General features: G+C 38.6%; 1 protein-coding gene and 1 long non-coding RNA gene across 2 annotated transcripts in view; one reads left to right on the top strand and one right to left on the bottom strand.

Moving 5' to 3' along the window:
• Positions 1-927: 927 nt before the first annotated feature.
• galr1a (galanin receptor 1a) lies at positions 928-8,526 on the bottom strand. The gene is made up of 3 exons (XM_079656475.1): positions 7,643-8,526; positions 6,519-6,584; positions 928-3,446 (listed from the first exon to the last, which is right to left on the bottom strand). Exons 1-3 carry the CDS (start codon positions 8,297-8,299, stop codon positions 3,093-3,095), a joined length of 1,077 nt encoding a protein of 358 aa, XP_079512601.1. The 5' UTR covers positions 8,300-8,526; the 3' UTR covers positions 928-3,092.
• The window catches only part of LOC307023291, a 39,798-nt gene continuing 27,867 nt past the window's right edge, over positions 8,418-20,348 (top strand). The window contains exon 1 of the long non-coding RNA XR_013803651.1: positions 8,418-8,537. This is a non-coding gene — a long non-coding RNA (uncharacterized lncRNA). The remainder of the gene's footprint in view (positions 8,538-20,348) is intronic.

Below are 20,348 nucleotides of genomic sequence, written 5' to 3' on the forward strand. Positions count from 1 at the left end.
TTTGATTTAAGTCACTGAGCCTGCTGCTGGCCGGGTGGTGCATTACATCAGTGATTAATAAAGAATGCAAATGTATAATTTACTACTGTATGTAGGCCTATAGTAGAGGTACAATAATGCTAACATGTACCCATAAAGATAGCATTCATTATCGAAGCTTATTTTTTTACATGTGTTAACACTGAAACAGATGATTCTTGAAATCGAGCAAAGTATTTATATTAAAAAGCATTTTTAGGATTTTAAGCGATATAAAATGCAGGATCTTTTCATAAATTATCTATAATATTTCAATGTTTTAACTAAAAAGGAGCGCTGTGAGGTAATTAAAACATGTAATCGCAACATTTTAAAACAATATGAAGCAATTTGTATAGCCCTGTATTAGGCCTACATGTTAATATAGTGAGAGTTTATTTATATATTTATTAGTAGCATTAAATGTTTTCAATATAGCAGAATAAAGGACATAAAATAGATTATATCCTTAATTTGTCAAATTAATTAAAAAGGCCTCAAATTAAGTACTTTAGTAATTACGTTTTTAAAGACATGACATTTAATTTAGAAAACAAAGTTGTTCATCAGGATTTTGCAAATTCAACAGACAATCCAGAAAAAAACCATAACAAAAAATAATATGTGTGCTCTTTCAACTGGTAAAACTCTTGTTTTTAACATATTTATTTGGATGTATTGGAGAGACACACATTTGAGTTTGTGTAAAATAAAAAAAGCTTTCAAAATCCAAAAAATAATGCTTGCTTCATAATTTGGCTGCTTGTAGATCACTGTAAGCAGGAACTTGACAGCTCCTTTACAGGTCTTTCAATGGCAGCAGAATGTCTTGTGCAAATGAATTATCAAAATCAGACTCATTTTGACTTCTGATGTAGTGTACTGGAATAAAAGAGACACCTCACCAGACAATATACAAACAGTTTCATTACAATAAATCACATTTCACATGAAATCCCCTCTTGCTTTACATAAAATCCTTTATACATATGGAAATCCCTTTTGTCTCCTTGCCGGCCTCCTGAGGCAGTATGCAATGTGCTGCTGCTGTAATATAAATACACAGTACATGGTTATGGCTGCAGGGGGTGGAGAGGAACACGCAGCATTACCTTTTTGCAAAAGTCATCTTAATCAAATTCAGGCTTGGGGGTAAACAGGAAATAATATGTATCTGTGCAGATCAGAGAGCCATGTAAACCTGCACACTGATAACATCCGGACAAAATGTACCGTATCACTGATTACAGCCACATGCATGTAGCCTGCAGTATATATATATATATATTATTATTTACTCACGCTTTGTTTAATCCATCACTAACAAACATATTGTACATTAATTTAAATGGGCTTATGCAGTTTTGTTTATAGAAAGCAAGAAAACAAGTGAAACATTTATACAATTCGAGATAAAAACAGAGGTTTCCATTACAGAAATGGCAAAAGTTCAAAAGTATACAGAACGTTTGAGGTATGCATCTGCAGTGTGACTCTGGGTGGGGTTATATTAAGAGGAATAGAACAACATTTGACATTTCTTATGATTTGAAAACACTGATATATTCCTTTTGTGAACATTTTGTGTATATCAGCTATATTTGGAGACAGATACTGCGCAACCATTTCAATGCTGCACTGTTATTTACATGTCCCTGATGTTCTCTGGTATAGAGCATGGTACATAGTAACTCTGACACACCAGAGGCATCTCCTGATGAGCCCTAGAAAGAAAACGTGTATTGTGTGTTCTTCAGGGCTGCAATGAATAGGCCTCAAGAAAGGGAAAGTAATTGAATGCTTCAGTTTGCAACTGAAAGTGATTCTTGACTGTCCTTGACAGTTTCACTGTTTGCACAAAAAGGTGCAGGCCTTTCTGAGCAGCTTCATGGCTGCTAGATTCTCTTCTTTTCTATGCTGCTCCACCCCAAAATGATCATTATCTTCCCCTCTTTACTTCAATTTGTTAAGGAAAATGTGTCTTGCATGCCTCCACGGTGAAAAAGAAGAACGCAAAACCAGAAAACTACTGGCTTACACGCACACTTCTCACGTGAAACACTTTAACAACCTTTTGTAAAAGCTAACGATTAATAGTGTGCATTAGCAGGCGTGAGGCTGGTAATGCAATGATGTTTTCAACCATAACGTTTTAGAGAAAATGCATTTGTTTTGGAAGGAGTGAGCATATAACTAGATAAGTAATACCTGAAGTTGTGTAAGAGTTTTGTTAACGGACAATTTGGTATTGAATTTCTGTTATTGAATCCAACCCGATTTAGAATTCCCTTCTTTCTTTAATAATCGTAGGCGAGAAAAAGCATTTTCTTTACAAATTCAACACATTTACTATTTATTTTTTATATGAAGAGTGTGTGGGAGAGACACTCCCTCTGGAGGGAACTTTGGTGCTGAAACCTTTGCAGACCATTCACAAAAAATTAAAACCTGTATAACACACTACTGGAAAGAAAAACCCCAAAAAGCTATTTTAAAAATTGACATTTAACGTAATGTTTAGTCATCCATTATGTGGGTTTTTGTCTGGTGACAGGAATGGAATTTTACTTAAGGTCCTAGAAACAGCTACATTAATATAATATTTCCAACATTGGCACTTACAATTATCTTTGTACACATCTTTGCAGTATTAGTTTAATATATTGGGAAATACACCTAGTTGTTATATATTGCAGAGGTACATGACAACACCTGCACATAAGGCTGTAAAAAGAGTGTTTCTGGAGAGAGGATTTGGACGTGTCCACATAAATGTTGGCTTTTATCCATCATAATTTTTACAGACCACATATTTTACATAGTTCTTTCTCTCATAGCTCAGCAGGAGAAGGGCCTGACACCAGGAGCTCCTTATTCATAATATATATATATATATATATATATATATATTTTACTTTACAAAATATTGGGATTTGTGGCCCAATCTAAGTTGTCTACAGAATGTTCAAAAAGAAATGTATATATTTATATCAGGACATTTAAAAAAAATCTCATATACGTATTTCCCTCAATAATACACTATCTATAGAACACTGAAGATGCTCTCAACACTATCAGATCATTTTGCTGGTCTGAGAGTCATGAGCTTTGTAAGTTGCGCTGATGTTTGTGGAGGGGGCCGTCTCCATCCTGCTGCGGAGTTCCCGGGGGCCGCTCTTGGGGTACCTGCTGGGCACGCGGCACCAGAAGACCTGCTTGTAGGAGTTCCTGAAGTTCTCCGACAGGAAGGCGTAGATTATTGGGTTGACGGAGGAGTTGCTGTAGGCCAAGCAGTGAGCCACCATCCTGAACACGAAGGAGGCCTGGTTCAGGGGGAAGGAGCCGAACTCCACCCACAGGTGGACGATGTGGTGAGGCAGCCAAGAAAGGCAGAAGACCACCACCACCACCAGGACCGTCTGCGCAGTCTGCGGGGACAATGATTGGTTATCAAATGTAACTGTAACTGGGCAGTCTGTGTAGAAGCAGTAATATGTATGGAAGCCCAAAGAGGCACATTCTAATGTTATTGTGATCCATTCTCTATATCTAATAAAAAATATTTTCTCTCCTGTGTGTGAGATAGCGTTAGACTGTATAAAATAAGTGTAATAGTGTAATATATGTGACGTTACCCATGGTTAGTACCCAATGGTGGCCATTTGTTGAACTACAGTTTTTTGCACTTCCGCATATGTTTCACTGCTCCATCACAGAGGTTGCAACTTATTAACAACATCTAAAAAAAGCAGTGTTCTAGGGAAATCTTTTTTGAGTTTACCATCAGTTAAAGCAGCTGAAAAAAATCAGTTTTATTGTTTGTTTTTGTAATTGTAGCCACAAGAGACTTTAAAAAGTATTGTTTTCATCTAGGCAGGGTCAGCTCTAGAACAAATCGAATGGGGGGGAATCATTTACCACGGGGGGGCACACACTGCCGTCAACAACCAACACACAAACACCAACGCAACTTCAATTTCAAAACATGTAAAGTCTCTTGTTTTCACACACATTGCAGGGATGTAGTGATATTTAGCGCACCTATAACCTGTGCATACATGAACGGTTGTGGCATGACCACCAAACAGAAACATATGGACATATGATTACCCTATCCATGTGAACATGTTTTAGGTGGGGGGTGGACCTAACATCCTCTAGGAGGGTCCGGGGGCATGCTCCCCCGGGAAGATTTTATTTTTTAAGTTAAATGCACCAATCTGAATCTGGTGCACTTTGAGAGCAACATTAAGAGATCTATGGATACATCTCTCAACACCCAAATGAAACAGAACTGTAAACTGATTTACTTTTTCTTTATGGATATTTTACAAATCACTCCCCTTTTAAACTGTATTCTTGTTTTACTGTAGTATTTCATACCTGTTTTTCATTCATTTTCTTATTTTTAATTACTATAATGATCATGTAAAGGTGTTCCTCGGAAATACTTGTTTACATAAATGGTGACCAAACCGTTTGAGACCCACTGAGATAACTAATCTAAACACTGACGGAGTCCTGACCTTACCTCACTGAGCTGTAGGTATCTAAACCTCTCAGTCTGACAGGAGAGGAATCTCCTCCACATTTGTTGTAGAAACAGCTCTTTATATCCGTTAGCATAGCTAGCTAACCAGATGCTAACAACAACAAAATGTGCTCGTGCCACACATACAGAGCCAAGCTTGAATGAAACACAGAGACCCAGAAGTACTTGTACTGTGCTGTATCATATTATTTTCGATGGCTTTACTGTATAATCCGTATAACAAATGAACAGATCGCCACTGGGCTTACAACTAAACAGTCGGCCACGTAATGACAACAAAACAAAGGTCAGAGGTCATTGGTGAAGCAACACACCAATCAACGAGCAGCAGTGAGCACACCTCAGGCTGGGTTTTTTGTTTGCATTCTTTATTTCTGATTTATTTTGCACAAAAAATATTTAGTGGAAACGTTTTCACTTATAATATGATAAAAAAAAGTGCGTTAGGGGGGCACAGTGACTCGTTAGGGGGGGCATGACCCGCGAATGACCCCCCATGACACCGACCCTGCATCTAGGTCAGGTTAGTTTTTAATTGTCTTCATGCACTCTACACATAATGTACAGTAGAGATATGGATAAGATTTAAATACATTTCTAGCCAAAACTAAAGTATTGTTACTTGACTTGATAACACAAATGAACTTCAACACAGCATGCAAACATTGTGTGTCATATCATGTCTTTCTTTTATACAGATATGTATTTCAAATCATATCAATACATGTACACTGTGTTTAAATGTAATGAAAAAAATCACCTAGAAGAAAACACTAAGGCTTTTAGTCCTATTGAGAACATGGGGTAGTAGGGATCCCTTCGGCCTCTTGTGATTGAAATGAGGACTACAACAACAACAAACACTATTTTCTCACTTATTGCACACAGATTAATTAATTCTTTTTAAAATGTTGCACGGCCCAAAATGAAGGTCCTGTTTTAGGTACCTGGTGTGTGGTTGTCACCGGTGGAGTTGCTAACAAAGCCTGTGAGCCAATAGTATAGCGGTGTTAGAATCACATGGTATCTCGTCAGCGATCAAGAGTTTTAGTTGCCAGTTAGTGTGAGCAAGGTAAAAATATAATATTTTGACATATCCTAACTTTAATTTATATCAATCTATTTAGTTGAATTTTGATTCTGCTTTTTCTTGTTGGATTCAGCTGGGTTGAAATGTCTTCCAGACCGTAAGCTACAGATTTCATAGTTTGCTAAATGGGAATTCACACCTATCATCATCATTGAAATATAAATGCAGTTTGTGCATCGAACTGGGAACCACAATGTTTTGACGGAATAACAATTTTGTCATTTGCCTTTCATGGCTTCCTTAAACACATGCTAACATAGCAGGAAGTCATAGAATGACAGTTAGTTTTTTTTGTAGATAGTCCAGTGTCAAATCAAAGATGAGAAACTACATTTTATTCACAAGAGTTTTCACTCAAGGTCTCTTCTCACAAGACTTTTGTCAAGGAGCAGAATGTAAGTATTTGCAAATAACAATTAATTTCATTATAGATTACCAATCATTTTCTCAATTAATCATTTACTCTATAAAACTGCATTGCTTCGAATAGGCAACATCTTCAAATGCCTGCCAAGTGTTTTGTACTGCCAGACCAAACCAGATTGTATTTGATTTACCATCATGAGTAAGAAAATAAGCAAATACTCACATTTCAGAGAATGGAACAGACACATGTATGGCATTTATGATTAAAACAAATTAAACAATTGATTGAGATAATAATGTCAGACGATTTATAGGTATACAGTCTTTTTTCAGTGAGCATTGTGCACACTTGTCTTCCAGCTACCATTACACCTGATCCATCGTTAAACCCCCAGACATCGGGGAAGCACGTTCACATTGTTTTTACCTATTCAGTTGAATCATAATTGCATAGCATGTTGAAGATGGAGAAAGAAACAAACTCTCACCAACCTTCTTTTTGGAGAGCTCTGACTTTTTAGAGACATTCTTCAGCTTTTTGTGGAGATGTTTTAAAACCTGCAATAATACAAATATAATAAAAGGTAAAGGGTGTTGTCTTGAATTGGTTATTTTTTTGATTTCAAAAACATAATTCATCAACACTTCACCAACTATCAGAGATAATTCAACCCTTTTGAATCTTAAGGTCTCATGTCTTGGCGGATAATGTGTCATTGTCGAATCCAAACTACTGTTACAGAAAGTCAACATTATTAAATAAAAAATGACTTTCATGGAGATCAAAGCAACAGTTTTGCTTATATAAGATTCACATTTTGTATTGTCATAAGCACAATTGCTACAGTGTAGTTATGGCAATAAAAACCCTTAGTCCCAGGCAGGGCCGTCCCTCCCTACAGGCCGATCATGCAGGCCTCACATTGCGCAGTTCTCCGCGCACTATATTACAACTATATTATAATAAAAATAATATAGTATTTATATTATTGAATTTATTATGATTATTATTATTATTAGTAGAAGTAGTTTATTTGCAATAATTATATTTTAATGTTTTTGAGGCTAGTATTTGGCTTACTGAATGACATACATGGACATTTACCATTTACCTCACTCTATAACAAAGTAACTGTGTTGATAGTAATGATAATAATAATAATAATGATAATAATAATAATAAACAGGAATTATATTTGCAAAGTAGTTTGTTTCCCCCAAAACATTTTTCACTCCTGTCGGGGGGGGCGGGGGGGGGGGGGGGGATGACATCTCACAGTGTCACTTGGGGCCCCAAGTTGGCCAGGGACGGCCCTGGTCCCAGGCTCCTTCAACAGTCTAAGATGTAATATTCTTTAGACATTCAAAGAACAATACAGAAATAGTGCATACGACAAGTGTAAGTGCAAGTAAATGCAGGAATAAAAAAACGGTATAAAATAGAAAATGAACAAAAGGCACAATTGAATATTATAGTGTGTTATATAAACATTGCATCCATGCATTTTGCTATGTTAATAGCAAATATATATATATATATATAATATCTTAAGCTTCATGCGCATAATATCTTAAGCTTAATGCGCATCCATTCACTCTGATTCATGCGCACCCACCTTTGCATAGCACAAAGATATCAGCGTGAGAGGCAGCAGGTACCCGAAAACAAAAGTGGACATCACGTAGACCTTTCTCTGGTGGTCCGGCCAAACCTCCCAGCAGAAGGTGCCGTTGTCCTCGCGCTCCACAATGTTCTGGTAGTGCGCAACGGGAGCCGCCATGCCCAGAGACAGGATCCAGATGATTACCACTCCCAGGATCGCGTGCCTCCCCACCCGGATCGAAGAGGACTTCCTGGCGTGCACGATGGCCACGTAGCGGTCCACGGACATCGCCGACAGCGTGAAAATACTGACCAGCATGGACACGGTGAAGAAGTAGTGGATGAACTTGCAGATGAACGCTCCAAGCACCCAGGTTGGCAGCATGTAGATGGTGGACTGGAAGGGCACGCAGAAGAGGAGGTAGAACAGGTCTGCCACGCTCAGGTTGAGGATGAAGATGTTGGTGGTGCTCCTCGGTTGTTCCGGCTTGCTTCGCGCCAGCACCGTGATCACCATGGTGTTCCCAAGCACCCCGAGGATGAAAATAAGTGCGAATATGAGAAGAGAAATAAAGTTATCGAGTCCCATCCCCAGGACAGGTTTATTTGGCAGCCTCACAGTGTTGCTGTTGTTGAAAGGCTGGCTTTGATTTTCCATCAGTAGCTCCATTGTTGTGTCCACTATTGAGGATAAATCACATATTGATGGAAGAGATGCATGTCCTCCTGGACTTTTTCTCTTGAATAAAGGTTGGATGGAGCTCACGCAGTCGCAGGCTGCTCCCTCTCTTCCCAGGCAACGTCAACAAGCCGTGCGCAACAGATCCCACCAATACCTGTCCAGCTCCAGTGACTTGTAGCGGAGGACTGGGATTAACCACACATCCCTTGATACACCGTTTTATAAGGTAAGGTATAAATAAGGTAACATGTATTCAGATGTTTTTACAATGTGTGAAAAGTGTCAATAGTTACTTTATTATGCATTTATTTCATTAAAATAAAAACTAAGATATTCCACAAGGCATTGTTAATGATAACCCTTGTTTATGTGCAGGTGATATGTCCTTCTGTCCCACAGAATCATTTTCCTATTTATTTGTATAGAACATGTGCTATTCTCTAGTTCTATTTATGTATTTTGCAGTATTTTTATTCCACCTTATTATGTTTATTGTATGCAGCAGTACCTTGTATGAAAAGGCACTTAACAATGAACTGTCTGTAAGGTCGTTATGATTCTGGCACCCACACCCTAGCACTAACCATCCATTTGTCCATGCCAACTTAATCTTTACTTATAGGTAGATACATTGAAAACAATTCACAAAAAATACTTGAAAGACATTTCTATTGTTCTTGTAAGTTGAGAAAATATAACAGAGTATATCAAATTATTTGTTATGAACACCTTAATTGGACTCCTTTGTTTACTTCCATAACATCAGGACATCACTACTGTATAACACGTGATTCTATTGACTATTTCCGACACATTTCTAAGCTGTTAACCAATCAGAACAGAGCCGGCCAGCTAACCAATCAGAGCAGACTGGGCTCTGGTTTCAGATGGAGGGTGAAAAGAGGTGCTGCAGCACAGGCAGTATGAGAACAATAAAGAGCTGTTTGAACATTAAAGCATGGATACATGTCACAGTAGAGACACTAAAACTAAATACTGATATGAACCTGAAAATGAGCAGAATAGGGTCCCCTTAAACAGATAATGTCTAAGATGAAATGTTTTCTGATCTCATATTTTTTCTAGAATATATACAGTAAATAGAATATATTTACCATTGTGTATACTGTGAATGTGAATCTATAAATACATAGTTCATCCACAATTCCAGTTTGCTCTGGTATATTGTGGTGACGCAGAATTAGTTTTGCACGTCCAGTTGCCAGGATATCTCGGCCTAGCATATTCTGCTGTAACAAGACCTTGGATGATGAACAGAATTCAATGACAATCCATCTGATGGTTGTCGAGCTGTTTCAGACGCAGCCACAGACAAAACATTGCTATCCCTGAAATGTTTCTTCAAGTTTATGAGTGGGGAAAAAAAAATCAGAGGTTCTACTTTTTAATTCTCCTTTGATTAACATTTTGTGTCTTTTTTTACAAGGGGTTCTATAATATTTTTCAGGGTTCATATTAGTATTTTGTCCTTGTGACGGCTGGCGCCTCTCCGGTTCTGTTAATCCTGTTATGTGAATGAGCTTTGTGGTTGCTTCAGCGTGATTGGCTGTCCGAACTTGTGTGATCCGTGTTTAGTGTTGTATGTAGCGTGTGGGTTATGTGTTTAGAGTAGTTTGTTTAGATATGTGTTAGAGTAGCATGTTTAGATATGTTTTAGAGTAGTGTGTTTAGATATGTTTTAGAGTAGCGTGTTTTGGTTTTCCCTGTGTTAGCTGCATTTCCCTGCGGCCTCCCCATTAGCAGTGATTAGTGGTAATTAGCGGTGTGGTGTGGGTTGAGACTCCCTTTTACAGTCCTCTTTCTGTTTAGCAGTTTACCTGTGCCCTTTTGGCTCTTTAGTTTGGTTTAGGCTATATTTGTCCTCCTTTTGTTGTACACCTGTTGCTTATTCCATTAAACCCTATTATAATTAATTACCAATTCCATTCTGGTGTGTGTTACATTCCTCGTCCCTAGTGAGATCGTAACAGTCCTACTGTGACATGTCTCCATGCCTTAATGTACAAAAAGCTCTTTATTTTTCTCATACTGCCTGTGCTGCAGCACCTCTTTTCACCCTCTGTCTGAAACCAGAGCCCAGTGTGCAATGATTGTAGCCTTTGGAGACCATGCACAAAAACCTAACACACAGGAAAGGGAAACCCCCCAAAAGCACAACCTCAGCTTTCTCAGTTTCATCAATCGGTCTCAGTCTCCAGCCTGTGATCTTCTCTGAACAGGTCTGGGAACAGCAGTTTTCTAAATATGTAAGCATGTTGTCGCAGGCCACTTACGCTGAGAGATCTACTCAAGGGATAACCATCTGGAACTGACATCGGAGAAGATGCACATGCTATGTAACCTGAGTTGGAAGGCTGATGTTATCTCGGGGTCCATTTGTCCTCAGATGGTTGTAAACATCTGAAGCTGTTGGGGTTCATACTGCTGGTGTTAAGTAAACTCAACACAGACGTTGCATTATTTTTAAAGATTATGACATGGTGATGGTACTAATGATGATGGTTTTGATCTTTGAAAATGAATTGCATTCATTACATCCCAGGCTCATTACACTTTGGGGAGCGCGACTTTTGTGTTGTAATTGGTTCATTTCCTGAAGCAGCCTGAAGTTTCCATGGCAACTCTTGACTCCATCGACCTGTAGTATTATTGGCGCTGTCTGTGGTGCTGAAACAGACCTCCGCCTCTTTCATGGTTTTACATGACCTGAGGGCTGATGTAATGATCTGACTTAACTCCATGCTACATCTACTGGCACCTAAACCCAGGACAAATCTTCTGAAATCTTTGTTGACTTATAGAGCTCTAAAGGAATGGAACTCATTGCCAAACTACCTTGCTGAAATAGAGTCCAGGGGCCTCATTTATAAAGGGATATACGCTCAAAAAATGGCGTACGCCAGTTTCTACGCAATGTTTCCGATTTATAAAATACTAACTTGACGGGAAAACATGCGGTCCTCCACGCAAACTCTAACCCATGCGTATGCACTAAGCACAAACACGGGAGAGACGAGAAACTGCGACACCGTTGGCAGAAGGAAGAATGGAGAGAAATATGTGGAAATAATACCATCAATAAAATGTTACCTCTCATTTATCATATGAAGAATTCATTTTTCACAAATTGATTAAAGCCAATCTTAAAATTAATTAACAAACGCCTGTTTGCGACTCCTCAGTGCACACAAAAACACAACTTGGAGAAATAAATAAATACGAATATGTTATTTAAAATCACCTCGAATATGTTGTGTTAATGTTATGAAATGTTTTCTCATAAATGATGCGGAAAGCAGGAGGACAGAATTACGTCTAAACTGACGCCGTTTTGCATTTCATTGTAGATACGAGCATGGTTTTATATATGTTTAATTAATGTTTAATCGTGTTTTATGCCGTTTGCCAAGACTTGATAAGTCGGGTTGAGAAGCACAGGCTACAGTGGAGACACTGCGCACAGCTGATCGACAGCTGGGACACAAACCACCAAATACAAAAACATAATTCAGATCCAGTCGTCATGACTCCACTCCGGAGGAATTCCCCAATCATTTCTTACAGTTTCTCATCAAGGGGTGTCTCCTGTCCCCGGTACAAACACACTGCCTGAGGAAGGCTATGTGTATTTTTTTTTCATGAACCTTTTTCGGACCACTTATTTATTTATTTTGGTGACGATCCGACCTCCATGCTGCTACTCTGGTTCAAACTGCATCCACCAAACAATATGATTTATCTCGACCTCCCCAAAATAACCAAAATCTGACACGTTGTGAGATGTCTTTTTTAGCTGTTCTCTCGTCATTTCCTGCGATCTTCTCCATGCAGTCAGTCAAAATGAATGAATGAAAGGGCGTTTCTTTGACTATTTATAGGCAAATATGGGTGTTATGTGAAGCCAGCAAAAGCTGCACCGCATTTCGAGTCGATTGCGATTTACAAAAGGGAAACTGGCGTAGGAAGTGCTGTACGCACTTTCCTCACCGGTACGCAATGTTTGGTGAATTGGAAAATGTTGGAAAATGTCTGTACCTATTCTTTGGATTTCTACTATGTAAGCAACCTTCCCACGTGAATCCTACGCACAGCGTTAAAAATGAGGCCCCAGAGCCTCTTTCTAGAAGAGATTGAAGGGCCATCTACTAATGACCATGTACCCTTGTGAGCTGTGAACCCTAATTTAATTTGATCGCATGTTGTTGATGATATTGGTGATGTTTTTAATGTTGTTAATGATGTCAGGACTTATTTCCTAAATGTTGCTGTATTATTGTTGTATTATTGTTGTATTGTTTTAAGTGTCGGACCCCAGGAAGAGTAGCTTTTGTCAAGAGCAAAAGCTAATGGGGATCCTTAATAAACATAAACACATAAACATAAACATGCATTTCATTGCTCCTCCAGCATGTTATGGTAAGGATAGTTGGAGATCCTGAAAGTTACCATGGCTACAGTTTTTCTCTTAGTGGTTAAGTACCACAGTCTCATGAGCCAATTGTGTACAATTTGCACAATAACCACTGGTCCACCATATGGTCTGCTGATCAAAAGGGATTAATATTGTAATCACAAACCATCACATACAAAATGATCCTGTTCAATTACCAATTTGTGTCAGATATACTAATTGTATACCCATGGGGGGGAAACAGGTGCCAGTGGCCCTGTAACACTGCTTAAGAATCAGAATCGGTGCTGCAGCCAAAACTGTGCTGTCAGGAATGTTTTTTTTTCAATTATGTAATTAAATAAATTGAAACTAAGTTACTGAAACAATCTTTGCTACTGAAACAAAGACCAACAAATGTTAAAAAATGTAATACAAACTGAATTTGGCTGTGACTTACGGTAGAGCGATGAGCTGGTAAGACGCACTCGCCAGTTACTCGCACACATTTCGAGTTAAAACTCAATTTTTCGACGAAACCACCACATTTTAGACGTTTGAAAAAAAATGTATTAGATCTGTGACACTAAAAGGAGAAAATCCTGTTGTTAAATGCCGAAGAATAACATTGTAAACCAGAGCGGCGAACCAGGCCCTAAAGGAACCTCGGGCTCAGCTAACGAAGAGGCCTCCGGAGTGGCTGGAGGGGCAACGGACGACAATAGCATACTGGGGGCTATAGCGGCGTTCCATGCAGACCTGACGCTAGTCAAGTCGGAGATTTGCCGTAAAATAGAGACTGAGATTTCATAGGTAACTACTACACTGAGGAGAGATAACGGCTCTAAAAGCCGAAAATGACGCAGCGTTAACAACACTAACAGCCCAGACTCACAAAAGCAAACGTTAAAGGGGCTAACCGAAGCGGCTAACAGCTCATCAGATATAGTCCAGGAGCTGGAAAGTCAAGTCAAGACACCCTGTGAGCAAGTGGGAACTCTCTCAGAAAAATGCCTCGACTTGGAAGGCTGTTCGAAGAGGCAAAACCTGAGAGTGGCCGGAGTGAAAGAAGGGAAAGAAAATGGACAGAGATCAAGGGTTTTTGTGGCAGAACTGCTGAAGGAGACGCTAGGCTTGGAAAAAGCACCCGAAATAGACAGAGCCCATAGAGCCCGAGACGCGCTCGGGACAACGAACCGCGGAGACACCTGATCGCTAGGGTACACTATTCTGGGTAAAGTTCTACCCTCTTCTGTTCGTGGGCCTAGGTCTATATTTGCCTAATACTGCTCTTAATGAGCTGATAAATATGAGGAGGCTTGCACTAGATCAGGGGTTGGCAACCCGCGGCCCTTTAAACCCTCTGCTCTGGCTCCCTTGAGCTTAGACAAAAATAGGAAGGAAATAAAATAAAAGTATTTGTAGGACTATTTATATTTTGTTGCATGGTTGAAAATGTTTCGTATCTTGTATTTTGAGGTGACACTGTGACACAAATAAAAAACAAAACGGTTTTAATTAGGTCAACTAAAATATGCGTCACATCCTGCTACGGTCCGGCGCGAGCGCCTTTTCCTGCGGATGAATAATCTTACTCCCGGCTCGATGAGCGAATGGATAAATCAAAGAACAGTACTGGAGAAACACAGGATTTAATTCTGTGTGGACAGAGTTATCTGCTTTCACAGCAAAATATGCTGGTTTACCGGTATGTTTGATATGTAGAGAGAAGTTGTCAAAGGTGCTGCACTGCAGCCTTTACGTATCGAGGAACAACGGGAACAACACGGAGAGGAAGACAGCTGACGATCTTCAGTCATAATCATAGGTCATAATTCAATGGGGTATGTAATTTATTTCAGAAAACACTTTTTGTTATATTCCATGGAATGCTCTTAACATCCCGATAGCAACGATTATATTAAATGCTTTGACAATAAATACATACAAAAATTAATCTCTGGAAGCCGTAGCGCTGTAAAAATGATGATACTGTTATTTATTGTTCATCCTCTTCTATAGAGCAAGTCTTGATTTCCTCCAGTCTGCCTTTGATGTTATTCCATCCCATTTATCTCAACTCAAGTTAGTATTAAATGCAGACAACTCCAAACTCATGATATTCTCAAATCGCAAAAAGTTAACTTCTTTTCTCCCCAACATTTGTACTGTTCAAGGGACTGACATTGACATTGAAAGGGTCACTACATACACATATCTAGGTTTTATTATTGATCAGAACTTATCTTTCAAGTCACACACTGAAAATGTTGTTTTAAAATTAGGTTTCTCCTTTCAGACAAGGAAACATTTGATCTCTGCAACGTTTTTACCAGTATTGGATTCTGGTGATCTGCTTTACATGAATGCCTCTGACCAGTGCCTAAAGAGTTTGGATACTGTGTACCATTGTGCATTATGTTTTATTACATATATATATATATATATATATATATATATATATATATATATATGTAATGTCGGTACCAGATGTGTTCGGGGTACCATATGTGTTCGGGGGCCGTCTCTTACCAATGACGTCACGCATTGTATGCATTGTGATTGGCTGTACGGTAATTTACCCAGGGGTGCTCGGGGGCAAATCACATCTACAGATCATGACGAACCGAATTGAATTATTCCTATGCTCCTAGCGTGTGAAAAACATGTTAAAAAAACATGAAAACGGAGCAATGGCTGTACGCCATTGGCTGTACGCCATTGGCTGTACGGCAACTCAAGAGGACCATCATACACGGTCAAATTCCGAACATTTAAACATAGCCTACACTTCATTCTTTACTTTGTCCGTTATTACAGTATATGTAGAAGATGAACTACCTCTCTGAAAGGTCCCAATGTGTTAATTTTGATGGGCTGTCTTCTGAGTGGTTAAACATCACTAAAGATTTTCTGACTTCTGACTGCTTTGGATATATAATTACACCACAATAAGGTTTTACTATCACAGTGCACTGAGATTTGTGACAAACTGTAAAGCACTTACGCATCACTGTACACTGTAAACCAAGGCGGTTTTGCCATCACTTACTGTACTGAGGCTCAGTCACTGGTACATTTTCATTTACAAAGCCATGTTGGATAAAGTACCATCTTATATCTGCTCCCTGATCTCTCGGCAAATGGAAAGTACTTATTGCCTGAGATCTCATGCTGTGGTTTTATTAAATGTGCCAAGTGCTAGGACTGTCTTAGGGAAGAAAGCTTTTAGATGTGCAGCTCCACTAACTTGGAACAGTCTGCAAAAAGAATGTAAAATTACCAAGCTGGTACCACTACATGTTTTTAAAGCTCGGTTGGATGCTCCACAGTCAGATGCTGTTGGTACCTGTACATGTGGATAGATATGTAAATTGTAATCCCTGTATTTTTTGCTGTATGATGTCCTTTTGTTGTTCTGTTGTTTATGTTTTTATGTCTTCATGTGGAACCTACTGCTGCAGGTCTCCCTTCAAAAATAGATCATTGATCTCAATGGGATTTTACCTGGATAAATAAAGGTTTTGAATTGAATGTCGAGCATTAACTGCAAGTCACTCAAATGCATAAACTGGAGAATAATTATGTTACAAGTTTTACAGAAAACATATCCAAGTGTAACAAACATCCAGTATTAACCTTACTGTTTTTTTACTAACAGTAACCAACTAATAATTTTCATGAAGTGCATATTTATTCCAAACTCACAATATATATATGTAATAAAACATAATGCACAATGGTACACAGTATCCAAACTCTTTAGGCACTGGTCAGAGGCATTCATGTAAAGCAGATCACCAGAATCCAATACTGGTAAAAACGTTGCAGAGATCAAATGTTTCCTTGTCTGAAAGGAGAAACCTAATTTTAAAACAACATTTTCAGTGTGTGACTTGAAAGATAAGTTCTGATCAATAATAAAACCTAGATATGTGTATGTAGTGACCCTTTCAATGTCAATGTCAGTCCCTTGAACAGTACAAATGTTGGGGAGAAAAGAAGTTAACTTTTTGCGATTTGAGAATATCATGAGTTTGGAGTTGTCTGCATTTAATACTAACTTGAGTTGAGATAAATGGGATGGAATAACATCAAAGGCAGACTGGAGGAAATCAAGACTTGCTCTATAGAAGAGGATGAACAATAAATAACAGTATCATCTGCATAAAAATGGAAAGCAGCATTTGAAAGATTATTAGAGATTATTTACATACAGTATATGGTGAAATTATTGGTCCTAATATGGAACCTTGGCGCACACCCTTTCAAATCAAATCAATCAAATCAAGTTTTATTTATATAGCACATTTATAAACAATTTTTGGTCGAGCCAAAGTGCTGTACAAATAATAAAAAATACCCTACAGTAAAGACATTTTACAGCTAATACAACAGCAGTTTGTTCAGAATATCAGTATGAGAAGAAAACGACACCCTTTGTCCTTAGACCCTCACATCGTACAAGGAAAAACTTCAAGAGAAAACCCACAGTTTAAAGGGAAAAATGGGAGAAACCTCGGGGAGAGCAACAGAGGAGGGATCCCTCTCCCAGGACGGACAGACGTGCAATAGATGCCGTGTGTAAATCGAGGAGATAATACATTTGCAACATAGGTAGACCGAATGTTAGGAAATGCATGCGTCTATAATAATAGGATGAATCCACGAAGATGTCAACAATCCTGTGGGAGCCTTCAGGGAGGCAGCACGACGAGACCCAGGCAGGACCGCAGAGACAGGTTCAGCCACGACCCGAAGTCCACGACTTAATCCAGAACTCAGGATAGAGGATCCAGGATGCGGCACCACAGCAAGAGGATCAGCCTCGACTCAAGATCACATCAAGACACAAAAGAAGAAAAATTTGGCTGGGTTAATCGGAACATGAGAATACACAGATACAGACAGACAGAAGGAAGAACAAGCACTCCCTTTGGAGTGATTTTTTTAAAAATATTTAAGTTAAATGCATCAATCTGGTGCACTTTGAGAGCAAAATGAAGAGATATATGGATACCTCTCAACATACATATGAAACAACTGTAAACAGATTTACTTTGTCTTTATGGATTCGATTGTGGACTTGATTGTGATTGCTGCACATTATCCCTTACTTAATAAATACTTTTTTTGATAATCTATTATATAGAAAAGTATATCATATTGATATATAATATATAATTTATTGATAATATATAATATAATCAAATATAACAATGAAAACGAAATAAGTAGTATTAAGTATTAGGGCTAAGAAAATATTGTACATGTGAAATAGTTGTATGTATTGATTTAAATTGACATGCATACGCTAAGAAAAATAGTCCGTTGTTACTGTTTGAACTAACGTACCAACGGTACTGAACATATTACATATTACCTACCATATTACGTTTTATACTTCTTACCTTCGATTTCTCTTGTTCTTCTCCTCATTCGTCTTTGTTTTTCTTCAAGTTTTATTGTATTTCTTCAAGTTTTTATCTTGTTGGTCGAATACACTTAAGCGTCAGCTAAATACAATGTAATGTAATGATCAAAAACCCCTCTATACTCTAGACTGCGTGGGTAAATTACCGTACAGCCAATCACAATGCGTGACGTCATTACGTCGTGACGTCACTGGTAAGAGACGGACCCCGAACACATATGGTACCCCGAACACATCTGGTACCGACACCGGCCCGGCTAAAATAACTGGATGGCCTACCTGCCTGTAAACCTGTCAGCCTTCCATCTGTGAACAAATTTATCTCGTGGCCTCATTGGTCATGTGTGCGTTCGTGTGTGTTGGAGGAGGGGCTCTGTGGAAGTCTGAAGGAAGAGGCATATTTTTTCCGGTTGTGTATTTTCAAATTCTAGCGCACTCGAGCTGGTTTCTCCATTCTTACCTACCCTACCTTTAACTATTTTTTAGGGTGCAGCTATATGTTTTATTTATTTCAAAGTGGGCCCATTTTAATAATATTTGTTTTCCTTCAAATGTTCAGAGGACTCCCCAAGTGCTGTGTTTAATTTATTTAAAAGTAGGCCTGTGTATTATTTTGAATTCTCCTTATAGGAGTTCTTTGTTTCTTATTAGAGGTTAACAGTTTTATATGATGTAATAAATAGCCTAATAAATGCAAAAAAAACTAGTTTTTGTCTGATATAACAATAAATACAACTTAGCTATCAAGCTATGAAATATGTTTTGCGGCTCCAGACAAAAAATGTTTTGGAAAAAGCAGCAATATTGCTCTTTTGGTCAAAAAGGTTGCAGACCCCTGCACTAGGTGGAAACCATGTTAAACATACCTCTGTTTTTGTTGTTGTTAGTGTTGAGGCTGTTTCTCCCTGAGGCCTCAGTCTCGCTCTATTATATGAGTACACAACTATACACTCCTATAGTGAACAAATCTGACAAGTTGCAAGTCCGACCTAACAAAGAAAATAGTACAATCAATCTGAATAGCCTATTTCCTTCATTTATATATGGGCAAGGCTCAGTTCCATAAATTGCTGAGCTTATCTGAACACCTTATGTGGTGGTTTTGAGTTTATTATTAAAGTGGAGCAACAGCGGAAGGACAGTATGATAGTGATTAAGAACTGGGGGATATAGCTGCAGGAGAACTTTGACGTCTGGGGAGGAGGATCGGCCCCACTCCTTAGAGTTCAACTGTGGTCGTGCAGAGGATATGTATGTTTCTGTTTTGGTTTGTATTTTCACCTTTTTTTCTTTCCTGTTTATTTACTTTCCTTTTTACGGGCGCAGATTTGAGGCTGGTTTGGGTGGGGAGCAGTGCCACTGCGGTTATATCACTGGAGGGAGATGTGGAGGTTACATCAAAAGACACAATCTAAGGGACCCTTTTATGCCTTATGGCTGTGACAACAGATAAAATAAGTGGTGATACAGGTAAAGGAGAGGATTTAACTTTTTGCACATGGAATGTGAACGGGATCAATGAACCAGTAAAACGGGGTAAAGTACTGTCCCATCTAAGGGAGCTTCATGCAGACATCAGATTTTTACAAGAGACACATTTAAACAACAAAGCACACAATAATATTAAGGCTAGATGGATAAATCAGGTTTATCATTCTACGTTTTCGGCAAAGGCTAGAGGTGTGGCTATAATCATTCGAAAAAATGTCCCATTTTTACACAAATCCACAATTGCAAACAAAGAGGGGAGATGTATCCTGGTCACAGGTGAAATACAAACTATACCAATTACATGACTGAACATATATGGTCCAAACAGGGACGATCCAGAATTTTTCAGAAAGATCTTCAGCATGATCCCCGACATCTCTACAACAAATCTTATTATTGGAGGCGATTTTAACCTGGTCCTAGATACTTACTTAGACAGATCATCGACTAAGAGAATAGCATCATCTAATGCTTCTAATTTTTTGAAGTCATTTATCACAATACAAACTTATTTGATGTGTGGAGCACCTTAAATGCAACAGGTAGAGAATATTCCTTTCACTCTCGAGTTCACAACGTATACACCAGAATAGATTATTTCCTACTCAATGGTAAACTTTTGTCTGGGGTTAATGATGCGAAATATCACAATATTATCATATCTGACCACTGTCCTGTATCTATGCCACTGAGACTGCTCG

Source organism: Notothenia rossii (genome assembly GCF_949606895.1).
Source record: "Notothenia rossii genome assembly, chromosome: 10".
Classification (NCBI taxonomy): domain Eukaryota; kingdom Metazoa; phylum Chordata; class Actinopteri; order Perciformes; family Nototheniidae; genus Notothenia; species Notothenia rossii.